At 44.2% G+C, this 16,439-nt stretch overlaps 1 protein-coding gene across 2 annotated transcripts; it reads right to left on the reverse strand.

Annotated features, from left to right (window-relative positions):
- Positions 1-964: 964 nt before the first annotated feature.
- On the reverse strand, positions 965-15,818 carry ABRACL (ABRA C-terminal like). Of its 2 annotated transcripts, none has more exons than XM_033235293.1 (3): positions 15,627-15,818; positions 10,303-10,369; positions 965-1,558 (listed from the first exon to the last, which is right to left on the reverse strand). In XM_033235293.1, exons 2-3 carry the CDS (start codon positions 10,361-10,363, stop codon positions 1,374-1,376), a joined length of 246 nt encoding a protein of 81 aa, XP_033091184.1. In that variant the 5' UTR covers positions 10,364-10,369; positions 15,627-15,818; the 3' UTR covers positions 965-1,373. The 2 variants fall into 2 exon arrangements, with proteins under 2 accessions (XP_033091184.1, XP_033091183.1); XM_033235292.1 differs by lacking the exon at positions 15,627-15,818 and adding an exon at positions 15,180-15,370.
- Between the last annotated feature and the right edge of the window lie 621 nt (positions 15,819-16,439).

Genomic DNA, 16,439 nt, shown 5'->3' on the forward strand with positions numbered 1-16,439 from the left:
CTGTCATCATGGAATGTCCTTGCTCCAGTTTCTGTTCAGATTCCTCTTCTTGGTTTCCCAGGTCCCACTTTCATTGTCCAGTGAACCACCTCTCTCCCCAGAATTCTAGTTGGCCTGATATCTTGCCTTTCACGAGATCATGTCTTGCCGATTTGTGTCCTTCTGCCTTTCCTTCAGTCATCACCCTCATCATCCCGTCTTTTTTTCCCTCGAGATAATCAGCTGCAATCATTCCTCGATGCAAGCTCTGCCCCCTCCAGGATATCTCCCCTGGCCACTGTGGCTTTCACTGCTTTTATTCTTCTTGGTATTCCAAGTCATTTTAAATTCCATAACATGCAATCAGAGATTATCCCATATTGTTTCAGATGGGTGTCACCCAACTAGAATTTGAAGTTTATGTGAAGTTTTTAGGTTAGATTTTTTGGCATGTCCCCTAACTCAGCAATAAGCACACAATCAGCCTCAAAATAAGTATTTTGCATAGGGTCCAACCATAACACTAACCATTCCTATTTCTTTTTTCTTTTCCTATTTTTTTTTGTGTGTGTGAGACTGAGTCTCGCTCTGTCACCCAGGTTGGAGTGCCGTGGGGCGATCTCGGCTCAGTGCAACCTCCACCTCCTGGGTTCAGGTGACCCTCATACCTCAGCCTCCAGAGTAGTGGGTATTACAGACATGTGCCATCACACCCAGCTAATTTTTGTATTTTTAGTAGAGATGGGGCTTCACCATGTTGGCCAAGCTGTCTCAAACTCCCGACCTCAGGTGATCTGCCCACCTCGGCCTCCCAAAGTGCTGGGATTACAGGTGTGAGCACCTGTGCCCAGCCATTCCTATTACTTAAATTTGGTAGTTCTGAGACAATGTGTTTCAGATTAACATAACTTTTACTGCAGTTATCTAATATTGACACAAAAACTCAATTCTGAAAAGCACACAAATACTTAAATGACAAAATAAGGCAATTTTAAGACAGCTACATGTCTTTATTACATAAACATTATAATATTTCTCATAGGAGTTGGTCTTCAATTTGCTTGCTGCTTTTGCAGAATGTCAAATATCTATAGAAAATGTCTAATTATTTATGAAACAAACATTCCCCTGTACCCGCCTCCCAAAACACCTCATTGCCTACAATTCCCAACCAGATTCCTGAGAAAAATAATAGGATTTGTGTATTTTATAGCATCATACATACATTTTCTTTCAAGATATAAAAAAGGACAGACTTCTAAAACATTAATCTCCTTTTGTTTACAAAGTTCTATAAAAATACATTAAGTATGTTCAAATGTTTGTTCTTTCACTTTATATTCCAGTTCACCAGAAACAAAAAATGGCAGTACATAAAAGATACGTGAACCACATTAATCTTGCAGTAATACAATGTCAACATCATCATGAACACCTTGCAGAAGCAGCTCTCCTGAATACGTTACAATCTTCCTTCGTTTTGCAGCTTTGAGAGTTCCTACCAATGCTTCAAAGAGGTTGGCACATTTATCGTCTCGGAATAGGACCCCAAATTTCACGCTTAACTTTCCATCAGCATCTAATTTGAGAAAATACATTGTTAGCAAATGTAAAGTCTGTGTCTTATCGTCAAGTATGGCAGATTTACAAAATCTTTATTTTTTTTTTTTTTTTTTTTTTTTTTTTTTTTTTTTTTTTTTTTTTTGAGACGGAGTCTTGCTCTGTCGCCGGGGCTGGAGTGCAGTGGCCGGATCTCAGCTCACTGCAAGCTCCGACTCCCGGGTTCACGCCATTCTCCTGCCTCAGCCTCCCGAGTAGCTGGGACTACAGACGCCCGCCACCTCGCCCGGCTAGTTTTTTGTATTTTTTAGTAGAGACGGGGTTTCACAGTGTTCGCCAGGATGGTCTCGATCTCCTGACCTCGTGATCCGCCCGTCTCGGCCTCCCAAAGTGCTGGGATTACAGGCTTGAGCCACCGCGCCCGGCCTTACAAAATCTTTAATACATTTCTAACTATGGGCTATCCAAGATTACAATTTAACATTTAACAGTCATAAATTCAACATATTCTCTTCCCAGATCCAAAAAGTAATGGAATAAATACATGTTATATGCCTCTTAGCCTTAGGATTATCCAAAGACTGAGAACCAAGAAACATTCACAAAAGTTGAATGTGCTACAGTGCTAATATTGCAGATACATTTCCCTCTATTTTTATTTGTTAATTGTTATGTGAGTTTTTGAATCAATAAAGACTACAAATAAAATAGAAAACCAGGATCAAGAGCAGTGTTTCTCTAAGTGTGTTCTGAACACCCGGAATCCCCAGGGTGGGAGTGGGGCCTCCTTAAAAATGCATTATCATCAGCCATTTATCAGGACCACTGAACGTGAATTCCTGGTGGTAGACTCAGAAATCTGTATTTCATATGAGCCCTAGATTATCTTATTTGGAGGCCAGTTTTTAACATAGACATTGAAAGTTAAGATAGACCAAAAGTGGATCTGCTGTTAAAAATCAATAACCTGAAAACCTGGAGACAAGAGTAATCTGGGAGACACCTCCCTATCCTTGGGTGATTCCTTTGATCACTTGACTGAATCCCTGACCTCTTCCTACCTCTCTACTGCAGGTTCTTCCCTTCCAAAGCTACACCCACGGTCAAGAGGATGGCCATCACAGTGAGGAGAGGACCATTTCTTGACCAAAGGTTCTTGAGTGCCCACACTCCCTGGAGAGAACTTCTGACTGGCTGCTTGGCAAACTCCTACTGTGAGCACAGCACTGTGTTAGACGCTAGAGACAGATACAAGGAAGGAGAGAATTGCTTTCGAACTTTCAAAGCAATGACTCAGTCCCATGAGGAAATAAGAAATATACACATAACAAGTTAAAGCAACAATACAAAGCAGTATGTGATTGGATGCCAAATGAGAAGCAAAGAAAATACATCCCGGCCGAGTGCAGTGGCTCATGCCTGTAATCCCAGCACTTTAGGAGGCCAAGGTAGGAGGATACCTTGAGCCCAGAAGTTTGACACCAACCTGAGTAACATACTGAGCCCATCTCTCTCCTAAAAAAATAAAATAAAAATAGCTGGGTGTGGTGGAGTGCACCTGTGATCCCAGCTACTCAGGAGGCTGAAGCAGAGGGCTGTTTGAGCCCAGGAGTTTGAGGCTGCAGTGAGCCATGACCGTGCTAGTGCACTCCAGCCTGGGCAACAGAGTGAGACCCTGTCTCAATAAAAAAAGAAGAAAAAAAGAAAATATATTTTACAGTTTAGAGGAGGGCAAGATGTCTTTGGGCAAGAATGGTAAGGAAGATTTCATGGAGGAGGCAGTACCTCTTCTGGACTTGAAAGGAGACAATAACCTGGAGCTTTTTTCTTTTTCCTCAGCTTCATTGTGATGATATGCACGGAGCTTTTCAAAAACCTAACAGTCCTCGGTGGAAATCTCTGCCATCTACTAGTCGTTTGGCCTTTGGCAACTTGTTTAAAGCTCCCTAAGCCTTGGCTTCCTCCTGTGTAAAATGGGGACCTGAACATCTTTTTCTCGGTGCTGCCAGGAGACACAGCTCGAAAGCACTCGGCACACTGCCTGGCACACACTGAGCAGACCATCAGCGACCAGGGGCTCTGCTGTGACTGACACAAATAGGGATAGTGTGCCAAGCCACAGGCAAGGCTAAAAATGAGTAAGGTGGCTGGGGGAACAGTGACCAGCGTGAGTAGTTTACTCACCTGAAGTAGATCACCTAAGATGAGAAGGAGGATGAAAGATGTTCTAAAGGGAAAACAGGGAATCTGACCATGTTTGGCCTGGAAAGCAAAGATGCACCTCTTTGGTTTTTCAACTTCCACCTGCATGACACTGTGTGCAACAGGAACCTATCACTGATTACAGATAGAAGTGGAGCTGCTGGTAACCTCAGGCAAGTCCTCCAAGCTCTCTGAACTTCAGGTATCCATCAAATGAGGGTAAAAATACCTCTCACAGGGCTGTTGCAAAGATTAACAGACATAATAAAGAAAAAGCCTTTTATAGAGTGCCCAGCATACAGTAAATTCTCAACTTTGGTTAAAAATTTTAAAGGCACCAGAGACAAAAACCTGGGTGTAATCTTGGAGTTCTCATGCCCCTCATCCCTCAATCTGACAAATGTTTGGGTGATTCCACCTTCTTTGTGTCTTCTGTGACTACTGCCTTTCCTCTCCAATGACAGTTAATTCCTTGGTTCAGGTCCTAAGTGTTTCTCACCTGCGTCACTGCAAGCTGCTGAGAACTCCATACCAGCCTCCTTTTCTGCATTTTTGCCCCTCAATACATCCTCCACATGGGTGCGGAAGAAAAAATGTGGAAGAAGCTTTATGAGATGCAAAGCTCATTGTTACTCTTCTACTTTAATCCCTCTTTCTTTCTTTTTTCTTTTTTTGAGACAGGGTGTTGATCTGTTGCCCAGGCTGGAGGGCAGTTCTGTGATCATAGCTCACTGCAACCTCGAACTCCTGGACTCAAGAGATCCTCTTGAGCCTTCCAAGCCTCCCACGTAGCTGGGACTGCAGGCATGCGCCACCACACCTAATTTATTTTTATTTTTAATAGCGACGAGGTCTCGAACTCCTGGGCTCAAGCATTTCTCCTACCTTGGCCTCCCAAAGTGCTGGGATTACAGGTGTGAGCCACCTCATCAAGCCTACTTTAATATTTCAATGGCTCCCTATGACCTTCTAAATAAAGAGAAGTCCACGGCCTCGCAGAAGAGGTACTTCATCCTCTGGCCTTGCATCTACCACTTGCCTGGCCTTCTGCTGTATCACTGCATGTACCTTCTGATTCAGTCACAATGACCTGCTTGCTGTGCCTAAGATGATATGACAGATCCTGCCTTTGTAACAGTGCCCATGTTCAGTCATCTGCCCAGAAACCCAGAAACTTTTTCCTAGCTAAATGATTTTTCTTCAGGAATGAATTCAAATGCTGCCTTTTCTAGAAGTCCTTCATGAGCCCCTCAGTTGAGTGAATAGCTCTTCTTATAAAACTGAGTATATATCTATCAAGTGTTCACCATCATTTACAGTATTAATAGCTAACATTTATTGAGTACTTGCTATGATCCAGAACTGTTCGATGCATTTTACAGTCATTAAAATTCACTTAATCTGTATTTCATGGAAGATAAGACACAACTGATTGCAAGAAGCATCATTATTTTATATTACAATTAAACTGCCAATTTAACCATAGCATGCCATGTACTATACGATGCATTTTTATTTGAGAGATTTATTTTTTTTTTCCTTTTGAGTTTCCTTCTTGTTGCCCAGACTGGAGTGTAACGGTGTGGTCTTGGCTCACTGCAACCTCTGCCTCCCAGGTTCAAGCGATTCTCCTGCCTCAGCCTCCCAAGTAGCTGGGATTACAAGCACCCGCCACCACGCCCAGCTAATGTTCGTATTTTTAGTAGAGACAAGGTTTCACCATGTTAGCCAAGCTGGTCTCGAGCTCCTGACCTCAGGCAATCTGCCTGTGTTGGCCTCCCAAAGTGCTGAGATTATAGGCGTGAGCCACCGCACCCGGCCTATTTTAGAGATTTTTTTAATGTGAAGAAATGTGTCCTTGAAGTAGAGTGTTATTGTTTTACAAACAAGGAAAACAAGGCACAGAAAAATTTAGTAAAGTAGCCAAGGTCACACAGCAAGTATGTAAAGGAGCTGGGATTCATTTTCACAGAGTCCAACTTTACAGCCCATGTTAATTACTTCCCTCTAGGGACTTCCAGTTTGTCTGTCTTTCAGCTACCTAAAGAGAACCTCAAAGATGGAGATGGAATTTTGTTTATTTTTACATCTCCAGCACTTGAGCACAAAGGGGACCCTAAAAAAAAATTCGTTGAATGGAAGAATTTAAATATCCAAGTGCTCTCTCCCCATTTAATCTTTTTCACTATATGAAAAATGAGACTTTAAATAATTTGACTTTGAATGAAAAGATAAAACTAAATTCATCAGTTTTCATCTTGAGCTCATAATATGCAGATTAAGGCAAAATCACTCCAGATACAACTTAAATAATTAACCATAACACATTCAAAGATTACACATATCTACATATGCTTTCAAACTCAATAAGTCATCTTTTGCCAGGGATGAGAAAGTCAAGGTATCCTGATGAAGCTGCAAAATTAAAAGTATTTCCATGCTTATAGAAGTTATGATAATTATCTTAAGTCTTCTAATGTGAAAGCTGCTAATTTTGAAGTGGAATTTCAGTTTGCCTTACCAGAATAATGACTAGTACTGTAAAGGTTAGAATTTAAAAACTAATTGAATATGACCAATAAACACTAGGTTGACATGGATACAGAAAAGAAAATCCTACAAATCTTTAGAAATATGCCTTTAACACCTATAACTATCCAAACAACAGTAATGCACGGCTGGGCCCAGTGGCTCACGTCTACAATCCCAGCACTTTGGAAGGCTGAGGCGGGTGGATCACAAGAGGCCAGGAGTTCAAGACCAGTCTGGCCAACATGGCGAAATACCGTCTCTAGTAAAAAAACAAAAATCAGCCAGGAGTGGTGGTGGATGCCTGTAATCCCAGCTACTCAAGAGGCTGAGGCAGGAGAATTGTTTGAACCCAGGAGGCAGAGGTTGCAGTGAGCCAAGATCACACCATTGCACTCCAGACTGGGTAACAGAGCAAGACTTTGTCTCAGCAAAAAAAAAGAAAAGAAAAGAAAAAGAAAAAAACAATAATAATGCTGCCAAGAGTAAGATGACCTCACTGAGCTCAGGAAAAAAACAGGAGTGTGGGAGGAAGAACAGGAGGGGCATCACTGTGGAAAATAAGACTCATCAGGCCTCCATCAAGTGGGTGTGGTGAAATGGGTGGGAGAAAAATTGAGTTAGGGAAGATTGTTGATTTCTTTGATTAGGAAACTAAACACATCATGGCCAGACGAAGTGGCTCATGCCTGTAATCCCAACACTTTGGGAGGCCAAGGCAGACGGACCACTTGAGGCCCGAAGTTCGAGACCAGCCCAGTCAACATGGCAAAACCCCATCTCTACTGAAAATACAAAACTTAACCAGGCGTGCTGATGGACACCTGTAATACCAGCTACCAGGGAGGCTGAGGCACAAGAATCGCCTGAACCTACAAGACAAGAGGTTGCAGTGAGCCAAGATGGTGCCACTGCACTCCAGCCCGGGCGACAGAGCGAGACTCCGTCTCAAAAAAGAAACTAAATAAATTACATTTTCCAATGTCTTCTCAGTGTTCTCTTCAAACAATACATTCACATTCCCATTCCAAAACCAACTCATGGATTTCCCCCTAAACTGACCGGCCCTACACTTCAAAGTCCTACCTGAGATGCAAGACTTCACTGAGTGCCCCCAACTACTACAACTTCCAATAATCTATTTTGAAGGGACCATATTGCATGTCAGCACTTCATAGTTCAACACACCATTTTTTTCTCTGATAATTGCCTCATGAGTTTTTTATTGTTTTTCTTTTTGTTTTGAGATAGGGTCTCACTCTGTCCCACAGGATGGAGTGCAATGGCTTCAACACAGCTCACTGCAGCCTCAACGTCCTGAGCTCATGCAATCCTCCTGCCTCAGTCTCCAGTACAGCTGGGACCACAGTTGTATGCCACCATGCCTGGCTAATTTTTCAATTTTTTTATAGAGATGGGATCCTACTTTGTTGCCCAGGCTGGTCTTGAATTCCTGGGCTTACATGATCCTCCCACCTTGGCCTCCTGATGTGCTAGGATTACAGGCCTGAGCCATGGCACCTGGACTATGAGATTTTATTTGTTTTCACCAACTAAGTAGTAAAATCCCTGAGGAAAAGGAACACACTTTATACCACTTGTACTCCACAGTTATTAGCGCATATAGATACTCAATAAGTATTAACTGATCATATGATTCAACTCACTTAGTTGTTGACTACCTTAGGACTTAAGAGTCCACACCAACTTTAAAAAGCCTCATTTATCTTTTCTTGGTACATTTCAGTAATGATGACTTGGGTTTGATATAGAAATAGAGTGACTAAGACAAAAAAAGAGGGAGTAATAGGAAGAATAAAGGCCCCAGAAGATATCCATGTCCAATCTCTAGAATCTATATGTTACCTCACATGCAAAAGGGACTTTTCAGATGCAATTCAATTAAGGACTCCACGACAGGGAGGAACCCTAGATTACCTGGGTGAGCCCAGTGTAATCCAAAAAGTCCTTAAAACAGAAGAGGGAGGCAGGCCGGGCATGGTGGCTCACATCCGTAATCCCAGCACTTTGGGAGGCCGAGGCAGGTGGATCACTTAAGGCCAGGAGTTCAAGACCAGCCTGGCCAACATGGTGAAACCCCATCTCTTTTATGTTTGCTTGTTTGTTTGTTTGTTTGTTTTGTGAGACGGAGTCTTGCCCCACTGCCCAGACTGGAGTGCAGTGGCGCAATCTTGGCGCAACCTCCGCCTCCCGGGTTCAAGAGATTCTCCTGCCTCAACCTCCCCAGTAGCTGGGATGACAGGCACACGCCACCACATCCGGCTAATTTTTTTTTTTTTTTGTATCTTTAGTAGAGACAGGGTTTCACCATGTTGGCCAGGCTGGCCTTGAACTCTTGACATCGTGATCCAACTGCCTCGGCCTCCCAAAGTGCTGGGATTACAGGCGTGAGCCACCGCACCTGGCCAGTGAAACCCCATCCTAATAAAAATACAAGAAACTAGGCCGGGTGTGGTGGCTCACACCTGTAATCAAGCATTTTGGGAGGCCGAGGTGGATGGACCACCTGAGGTCAGGAGTTCAAGACCAGCCTGGCCAACATGGTGAAACCCCATCTCTACTAAAACTAAAAAAATTAGCTGAGCATGGTGGCAGGTGCCTATAATTCCAGCTACTCGGGAGGCTGAGGCAGGAGAATCGCTTGAACTCGGAAGGTGGGAGGTTACAGTGAGCCAAGATTGCACCACTGCACTCCAGCCTAAGCAACAGAGTAAGATTCTGTCTCAAACAAACAAACTTAAAAGAAAAAGTGGAGGAGGTTGATGTGATGCAACGTGTGGACTCAATCAGCTCTTGCTCGCTTTAAGACAGAGAAAGGGGACCATGAGCCAAGGCCACCTCTAGAAGCTGGAAAAGGCAAGGAAACTGATTCCCTCCTGGAACCTATAGAAAGGAGTCCCCTGCCAACACCTTAATCTTACTCCAGCAAGACCCTTGTCAAACTCCTGACCTACAGAACTCTTAAGATATTACATGTGTTGTTTTACATCACTAAATTTGTGGCAATCTGTTACAGCAGGAACAGAAAACCATTGCAGGTGACATTTGATATTAATGGCTTCATGGAATTTTCCAAGTCTGTCCTGTTACTTCAAAGGATTTGTGATTCATGAACAGACAGTGCTTTAAGAAGAATCAAACTATAATGACACAAACCTTGAGAGCTTCTGAGGGACTTTCTAGAACAGGTTTTCACTTACATGATGTAATTTTAACACTTCCAGTCCTATTATCCTAGTTGTTGCTGAATACGTCTATTATTCTTATTATTTTCAAAATGCTCCCCAAATTCTTGCATGTCTCATCTGAGATGTACCAAATACCTAAAGCCACAAGTATAATAGTAATTTTCATTAAAACTTAGGAAGAAGACGCGAATACTACCCATTTTGCATGTCACTATCTTCAAGGAAGCTGCCTAGTTATTGCTCAAGAAAAAGATAATTGTTCTTAAACACTACCTAAAGGATGATTTATTTTAGTTATGTTACTTAATACCTGATTATACAAAACTCAAGATTTGAGATTTGGAGAAAATAAAGACAATTTAGTATAATTTAGTATAATTTCAATGTAAGTCCGTAGTCATTTACAAGTGTGTAAAATGATGACATTTTAGATAAGATGATTTTAAAAAAGAAGTTTGTAAAATGATGGCAGAACAAAGCAGAAAACATGAATTTTAATAGTATGATAAGTAAAAATTTGAATATGATTCAATTACCAAATTTCAATGTAGTCAGATGAAAGAAGCTTAGTAATTTGCTTTCTATTGAAAAAATAATGAAATATCTCAACCATTCTCTGCATCAGAATCACAATACCCCAAAAGCCCTGTGTCTCCAGATGTCACTTCCTGGCTAAGGGCAGTTACCACCTGGGGCTGTGGGCAGAGCTGCCATATCTCTGTCCTGAACCCCTGGATGACCCCTTCTAGGATTCTCCAGCATGCCAGTCTCAACTGTTCAAGGTAAAGCCACGAGAAATACTCTATCTCCATTAGATACTTACTTTTTGAACCCAAACGATGAATTTCCTCCACCAAGAGGTTAACCTCATGATCCACATTCATTGCTGCCTGGGAGAGAAAAAGGAAGTCTAAATTATCACCATTACGTTCCATTAAGCACATCCAAATCCAAGGGCCCTTTGTCTTGTTCATGTCGCATTTGTCACTATTAATTTACCATGTCCCTTTTCCTAAAAAATTTGTGTGATGCATGTGGCACTGAAGTGTCCCCATTTTCCCTCTACCTTTGTAATTGCCCCCTTAGCTGCCTGCACTCCTATTCTCCACATCTGTGGGGGAGAATACAGCCATTCTCCTTACCCCCACAATTCACTCTGAGTAGGTCTTCTTCATGGTACCCTGCTAGGCACCGAAAATACAAAAGGTGTGTAGCACAGGATCTGCCCTCAGGGATCTCACATTCTAAAGGCAAATGAGGGCCTGCAATGAAGAGCAATGTGACAAATACTCTTTGAGTGGTGGGTCCAAGGCATATGGAAGCACAAAGGAGTAAGCAGCAGGAGGCTTCTTGGGAGGTCACTGGGGAGGAGTGGTCCAGCATGACAGGTAGGGTAGGGCACTCTATACAGGAGGAAATGTATACGTAAAGCAAGGCAACAAAGGAGAAAACGCATAGCACACTTGAGGCAGGCCTAAGCTAGGGGCTGGACACCCCAGAATAAACTGACACACACTCCCTGCTCTTCAGGAGCCAGTCTAGTGGGGGAGGCAGATCAATACAACAGCAATTTTATTGTTTTTTTTTTTTTGAGGCGGAGTCTTGCTCTGTCGCCCAGGCTGGAGTGCAGTGGCCGGAACTCAGCTCACTGCAAGCTCCGCCTCCCGGGTTCCCGCCATTCTCCTGCCTCAGCCTCCGGAGTAGCTGGGACTACAGGCATCTGCCACCTCGCCCGGCTAGTTTTTTGTATTTTTTAGTAGAGACGGGGTTTCACCGTGTTAGCCAGGATGGTCTCGATCTCCTGACCTCGTGATCCGCCCGTCTCGGCCTCCCAAAGTGCTGGGATTACACTCTTGAGCCACCACGCCCGGCCACAACAGCAATTTTAATACCATCCTGTCAATCCAGTGACATACAGGGACATCATGGCCTTAAATCCGATTGCAATAAATAGCTTGTGGTGAAGATCATTCATCTGCAGATAAGGAGTTCAGAATAAAACAGAAGTTGAGCCTTTCCCTGGCTCACTAAGTCCTCCAACAGCTGGGTTCTGCACACTGTTCTAGCCTCTTCCACCCCCTTGAACTCTAGGCTGTAGCCACATGGGACTTTTAAATCTCTCAAATGCCCCTTGCTCTCTCACCTCCAGCCTTCACACACACTATGGCTTCAATTCAGACTATAGCTATTCCTCTTTCCAGGGGCTAATTCACACACATCCTGCTCCAGCTTAAATAAAAGCCTTCCCTGAAATCCTGGAGAAGCAGTACTCCCTCACTGTGTTCCCATAGCACCGTGCCCCTCATTTCACCCAATTGGAATTACATTTCTGGACTTTCACTACCACAGGGTAAGCTCCCCTCTGCAAGGAATTGACTACAATGCTCACTGCTATATCATGTCTGGCACTAAGAGTAGAGGGTAAAGAAATACTGACCTCATGAACTGAAAAGAACACACAAAGGCATGAGAGGGATTGGAAGTACACCTGCAGGATGTCAGGAAGTATGAGCAACCGGGTAGAAGATGCATCAGTTCAGTCTGTTTTCAAATCATAATTTTTTCAAATCAAATAAGGGACCAAAAAGGTGGAGTTGTGTGTATGGTTTCCTTCAGGGTGATAATTTGCAAGAAACAACTTTATCCATATGGATTGTAACTAATTCTTGCTAGCTGTTAAAAACAAGAGTGACACCTATGACTATATACTACCTGCTTACATGATATTGATTGGGACACTAGATTTTCTATCTGCTAATTATTAAAAGTGCCACTGCCCTCTGCTCTGTTGCTTGTGTGAATATTATAATTTAAGAAGCTTAGATTGTAATAAAACATAAAATATTCAATTAAATGCATCTTCATAAAGCTTAATATGAAAACTTATAGTGTTCAAATATTAGGGACTTTGTGTTGGTGAAGTCATATCTATAACATTATATGCAATTCAAGACATAGTTTAAGAGCGATACTAAAAAGCTAAAATATACACAGAGTACATAGCCACTAAGCCTGAACACCATGCCATGAGAATAAAAGTAGGAAAAAACTATTAGTAGCAGTGTAGTGGGCAACTGTTGTTTTGTCTACCCAGCACCCATTTCCCATTCTGGCACCGGCAGTCTAAGTTTTGTTTGGATAAAGCCTTTCCCTCCTTACGCTAAACCCATGTATCCTGGGTAGAGCCTTACCCGGGCTCCAGAGGCAGGTCAGAGCCAGAATAATTGGTTTGAGGCATGAGGTAGCTGAGCCCATCCAGAACAATTAGGTTTAGCCCTGTGATTTTGCTAGGACTGTTAGTAAAACGACACTCTCCTTCCACTTGGTTCTAAGATACTAGTTTATAGTCCCTGATGTCAATGGCCACCATGTGAGAACCGCTGGCCAGGAATAAAGCTAACACAAAGAAATGTCCAGTCATATAACAATGGCTGAGCCTATATAAGACCCTGGACTTTCCAACTACGTGAACCAATATCTTTCCTCTTTTTGCTTGTGTTGGTTTGACTGAGTTTCTATTACTCGCACTCTAAAGAAGTTAGCTTAGAGAAGAACTGCTGCTTTAAAAACAAAACAAAAAAAAACTAAAGCTCTTTTTTATGTACTTTATGAATAGACTTTGTGTTCCTCTACTGGGTAAGATGGATAAGTGTAATAGAAAGGCAGATTTGAGGGCCATATAAAAAAGTTCTCTAGCAATTAAAATTGCCCAACAATGAATAAAGTTTGCACCCTAGAAACATTCCTAGAAACATTCATGCAGACATAGTAAGGATCTGTGAGGGATGATGAGGAAATTAGCCTGTACTGGACAGAGGGAGAATGAAAATGTCCAAAGAAATTAAGGAACTCCCCAATTCTCTGATTCTCTGATTCCCGACCCCCTAGAAAGATGTTATCTCTTTAACACCCTTCTTCACTCCTTCCTCCCAACACCAGCAACACACTTCAGACTTGGCTCTCACTGAATAATGAGAATCACAGGGGAAATCCATCTATTATATATAGCATGCATACCTGCATTATATTAAGCAAATGTACGTTTAGCCAATTTTAAGCATGGACGCCAACCAGCGTTTCTTTATACTTAATTACACATCACACTCCTTATCTGCGTTAATTCATGTAGTTCTAAGAACCTTACAAGGCATTTATTTATCCCCATTTGAAGGATAACGAAACAGGGGTTAATGCCCCACAACTAAATGCTGTTTCTACCACATGGTGGTGGCTCATCTTTCCCCCCTTCCTCTTCCTCTTTTGCCATTATGCAAATACACTAAATATAATAGTGAGTGGGATTTACATGAAATGTGACATGCTGAGCTCTTACCAAGGCAGAATACTTACAAAGTAAGAAAGGCTCCCTGCCCAGACCACTATAAATAGGAAAATAACAGGTTTAGAAACAATTGCTAGCATACTTAATTTGACATGTTTTATTTATTTATTATTTAGGAAGGAGAGGGACAAAGGGGGAAAAAAATACCTATTGTGACACAATCCTTGAAAGACCCATAGCTTTTTATAATAAGGACAGAATCCCAGGACTGCAGTGCGCAAGATGCAGAACAATGAAGGGGGTGGAGGGATGAAGAGAGGTTGACGGATATAAATACACAGAAGAAGTAAGACCCGACGCTGCATTGATCAGTGGGGTGACTATAGTTCACATTAATGGATTGTACACTTCCAAATGGCTAAAAGCAAATAAGTTGAATGTTCCTAGCATAAAGAAGATATCAATATTTAAGGTGATGGATATCCCAATTACCCTGATTTGGTTGTATGAACGTAACACATTCTCACGAGTACCGTGAAACTATGTCTAAGGGAAAAAAAAAAAAAAAAAGAACAATGAGGAGAGGTGAGAAGCAGAGCAAGTCTAAGGGGAAGAGCTTAATGGTGAGCGGCTGGACCAGAAGACAAGAAAATGCTCCAGGGAAGGCGAGGCAGATGCCGGCCAGGCACTCTAATTGTCGTCGCAGAATCGATTTAGGCTTTGTGCGTGGGAAACACAAAGGAAGCGTAAAGTCGGAGGACTGGGCAGAATGCGAAACCCACCATCAATACACACTTTAGAATATATTTCAGGACCCTCAGGGGATAGTTATTTTTCAAAAGTTTGGAGGCAATGCATGGAAATTTTCTAATATCCAAGGAAATAAAGCCTACTGGAATAGGTATGTCTGGAACCAGGAACCAACTTTACACACTCGGGCTGGGCACGTTTTCTCAGCCCTCCTTCGCAATCGCGGACAAGCAGCTGGTGCGGGTGAAAGGATGACTGGGCTCCTTCCTCCCTCCGGTCTGGGGCGCGCTCACTCCATATTTGGCCATCCTGCTCCCAGTTTGGGGTTCTGCCTGGTAGAGGTCCCTTAACCCCGTGCCCTGCAGCCCATCATCACACGGTCAGCGCCGGCACCGGTGCAGGGCTGGGGAGCGCCAGGCTGGGCCCCCAGTTGCGGGGCTGCACCGCTGGCGCCCGGGAAGGGTCGCGTCCCGGAAGCCTTTGTCTCCGCAGCTCCCCGCCTGGCGCCGCGGGTCCGTCTCCCCCGTGGCCCGGGCATCCCGAAGCGCCGAAAGAGCGAGCGCCCAAACCAGGAGAGGAAAACGGACCCTGCCCCGGGCTCCAAGAGCCCCTGGTGTCCCCTCACGACTCTGCACCCCCTGACCTGGAGCGCACAGAGCCGCACCCACCTCCGGCGCTGTAGAGTCCACTGCCCTGAGGCCACCACGTTCCTTGGGGCACTCTCCCCTTGCCCCCAGCCCTTCCCCACCCAGCTCTGCAGAACTGGCTCCTGAACCACCGCCAAGTGCAAAGCCCACACGTCGCACCGCGGTAAAAAAGCGTTCCATTTCTGCTGGCTTCCCAGTCCGCCCCCGACCGGCGAAACGTCACGTGAGCCGAGTGCGGAAGTCGGCCCGAGAGGTGGGGACGTGGGCAGCGCGCGCCTCCTGGGACCCCAGCCCTCGAGGTCTCAGCGCAGCCGGTCGCAGCCTCCGCGCGCCCTGAGCCCCTTCCCGGCCCCCTCCCGACCCCCTCCCGACCCAACTCTCACCGCAGCCCGCAGTGCCGGGCGGCGCACCCCGGACACCCGGTCCATCCCTGCTACCTAAGCCACATCTGCCCGGGCGCTCACGCACCTCTCTGCCCTGTTTTCCTTCCCGCCGGAGAACTGGCGCCGCGTGGGTCCGGACCGGGGTACCTTCTTCAGTGCACTGGGGAGAGTGAGGCCAAGAAAGGAAGTGGCTGAGGCAAAGAGAAAGACGGCTGTGGAGGAGGAGGAGCAGGGTAGGGGGAAAAGTAAGTGTTTCTGCGCTCAAGAAAGGGGCCGCCCACACTCCCAGGGACAAGCCTATGAGGAGGAAACTCAGGGGAGGAGACGTTCAAGAAAGGAGCTGACTCCAGACAGGTGGAGCTCCCTGGGCTCCTAGGAAAACGGATCCGGAGCCTCGATTACCCCACCTTTCCACCGTGCTACTCAGAGCCAAGGATCCCAGGATCTGCAGCTGATCCTGGGCGTCGATTTCCTGCAGGATTTCTCTCCCAACGTAAGAAACAAAGCGCCCCCGAATTGCTGAAGGCAGCTAGAAAGAACGTGGCATTCATGGGTTCCGGACGCCGGGGGCCTCCAGAAAACTACTACTCATGACTTGAAAATGGCTTAATTCGCAAAAACAAAATGCAATTTTGAAAGCCAATTTGTTAGACTGCAAAGAAATTTGACTTGGACATAGGTAGTTGTTGACCCTGGATCAGTATCGGTTTCTTCCCTTGTTCATTCATTATTTCCTACATTTAACTTCATAATTCAATTTATTCAGACTCCCTTTGTTTTAGTCACTGTTATTTTAATATATGCGTGTGTGAGAGAGAGATGCTTGCCCTACCCTTTACCCTTTGGAAAGGAAACAGTTATCCAAACTATTTCTAGAGCAGGGTTTGCACAAATAACT

Source organism: Trachypithecus francoisi, unplaced genomic scaffold (assembly GCF_009764315.1).
Source record: "Trachypithecus francoisi isolate TF-2019V2 unplaced genomic scaffold, Tfra_2.0 Lachesis_group15, whole genome shotgun sequence".
In the NCBI taxonomy this organism is placed as follows: Eukaryota; Metazoa; Chordata; class Mammalia; order Primates; family Cercopithecidae; genus Trachypithecus; species Trachypithecus francoisi.

Excerpts from the sequence above, each read along its gene's own strand:
- ABRACL (XM_033235292.1), bottom strand. The coding sequence starts at position 15,338 with ATGGAACGCTTTTTTACCGCGGTGCGACGTGTGGGCTTTGCACTTGGC. Across the intron at positions 10,370-15,179 it reads TGGACTCTACAGCGCCGGAG|GCAGCAATGAATGTGGATCA; the intron begins GTGGGTGCGGCT and ends TTTCTCTCCCAG. Across the intron at positions 1,559-10,302 it reads TCATCGTTTGGGTTCAAAAA|ATGCTGATGGAAAGTTAAGC; the intron begins GTAAGTATCTAA and ends TTCTCAAATTAG.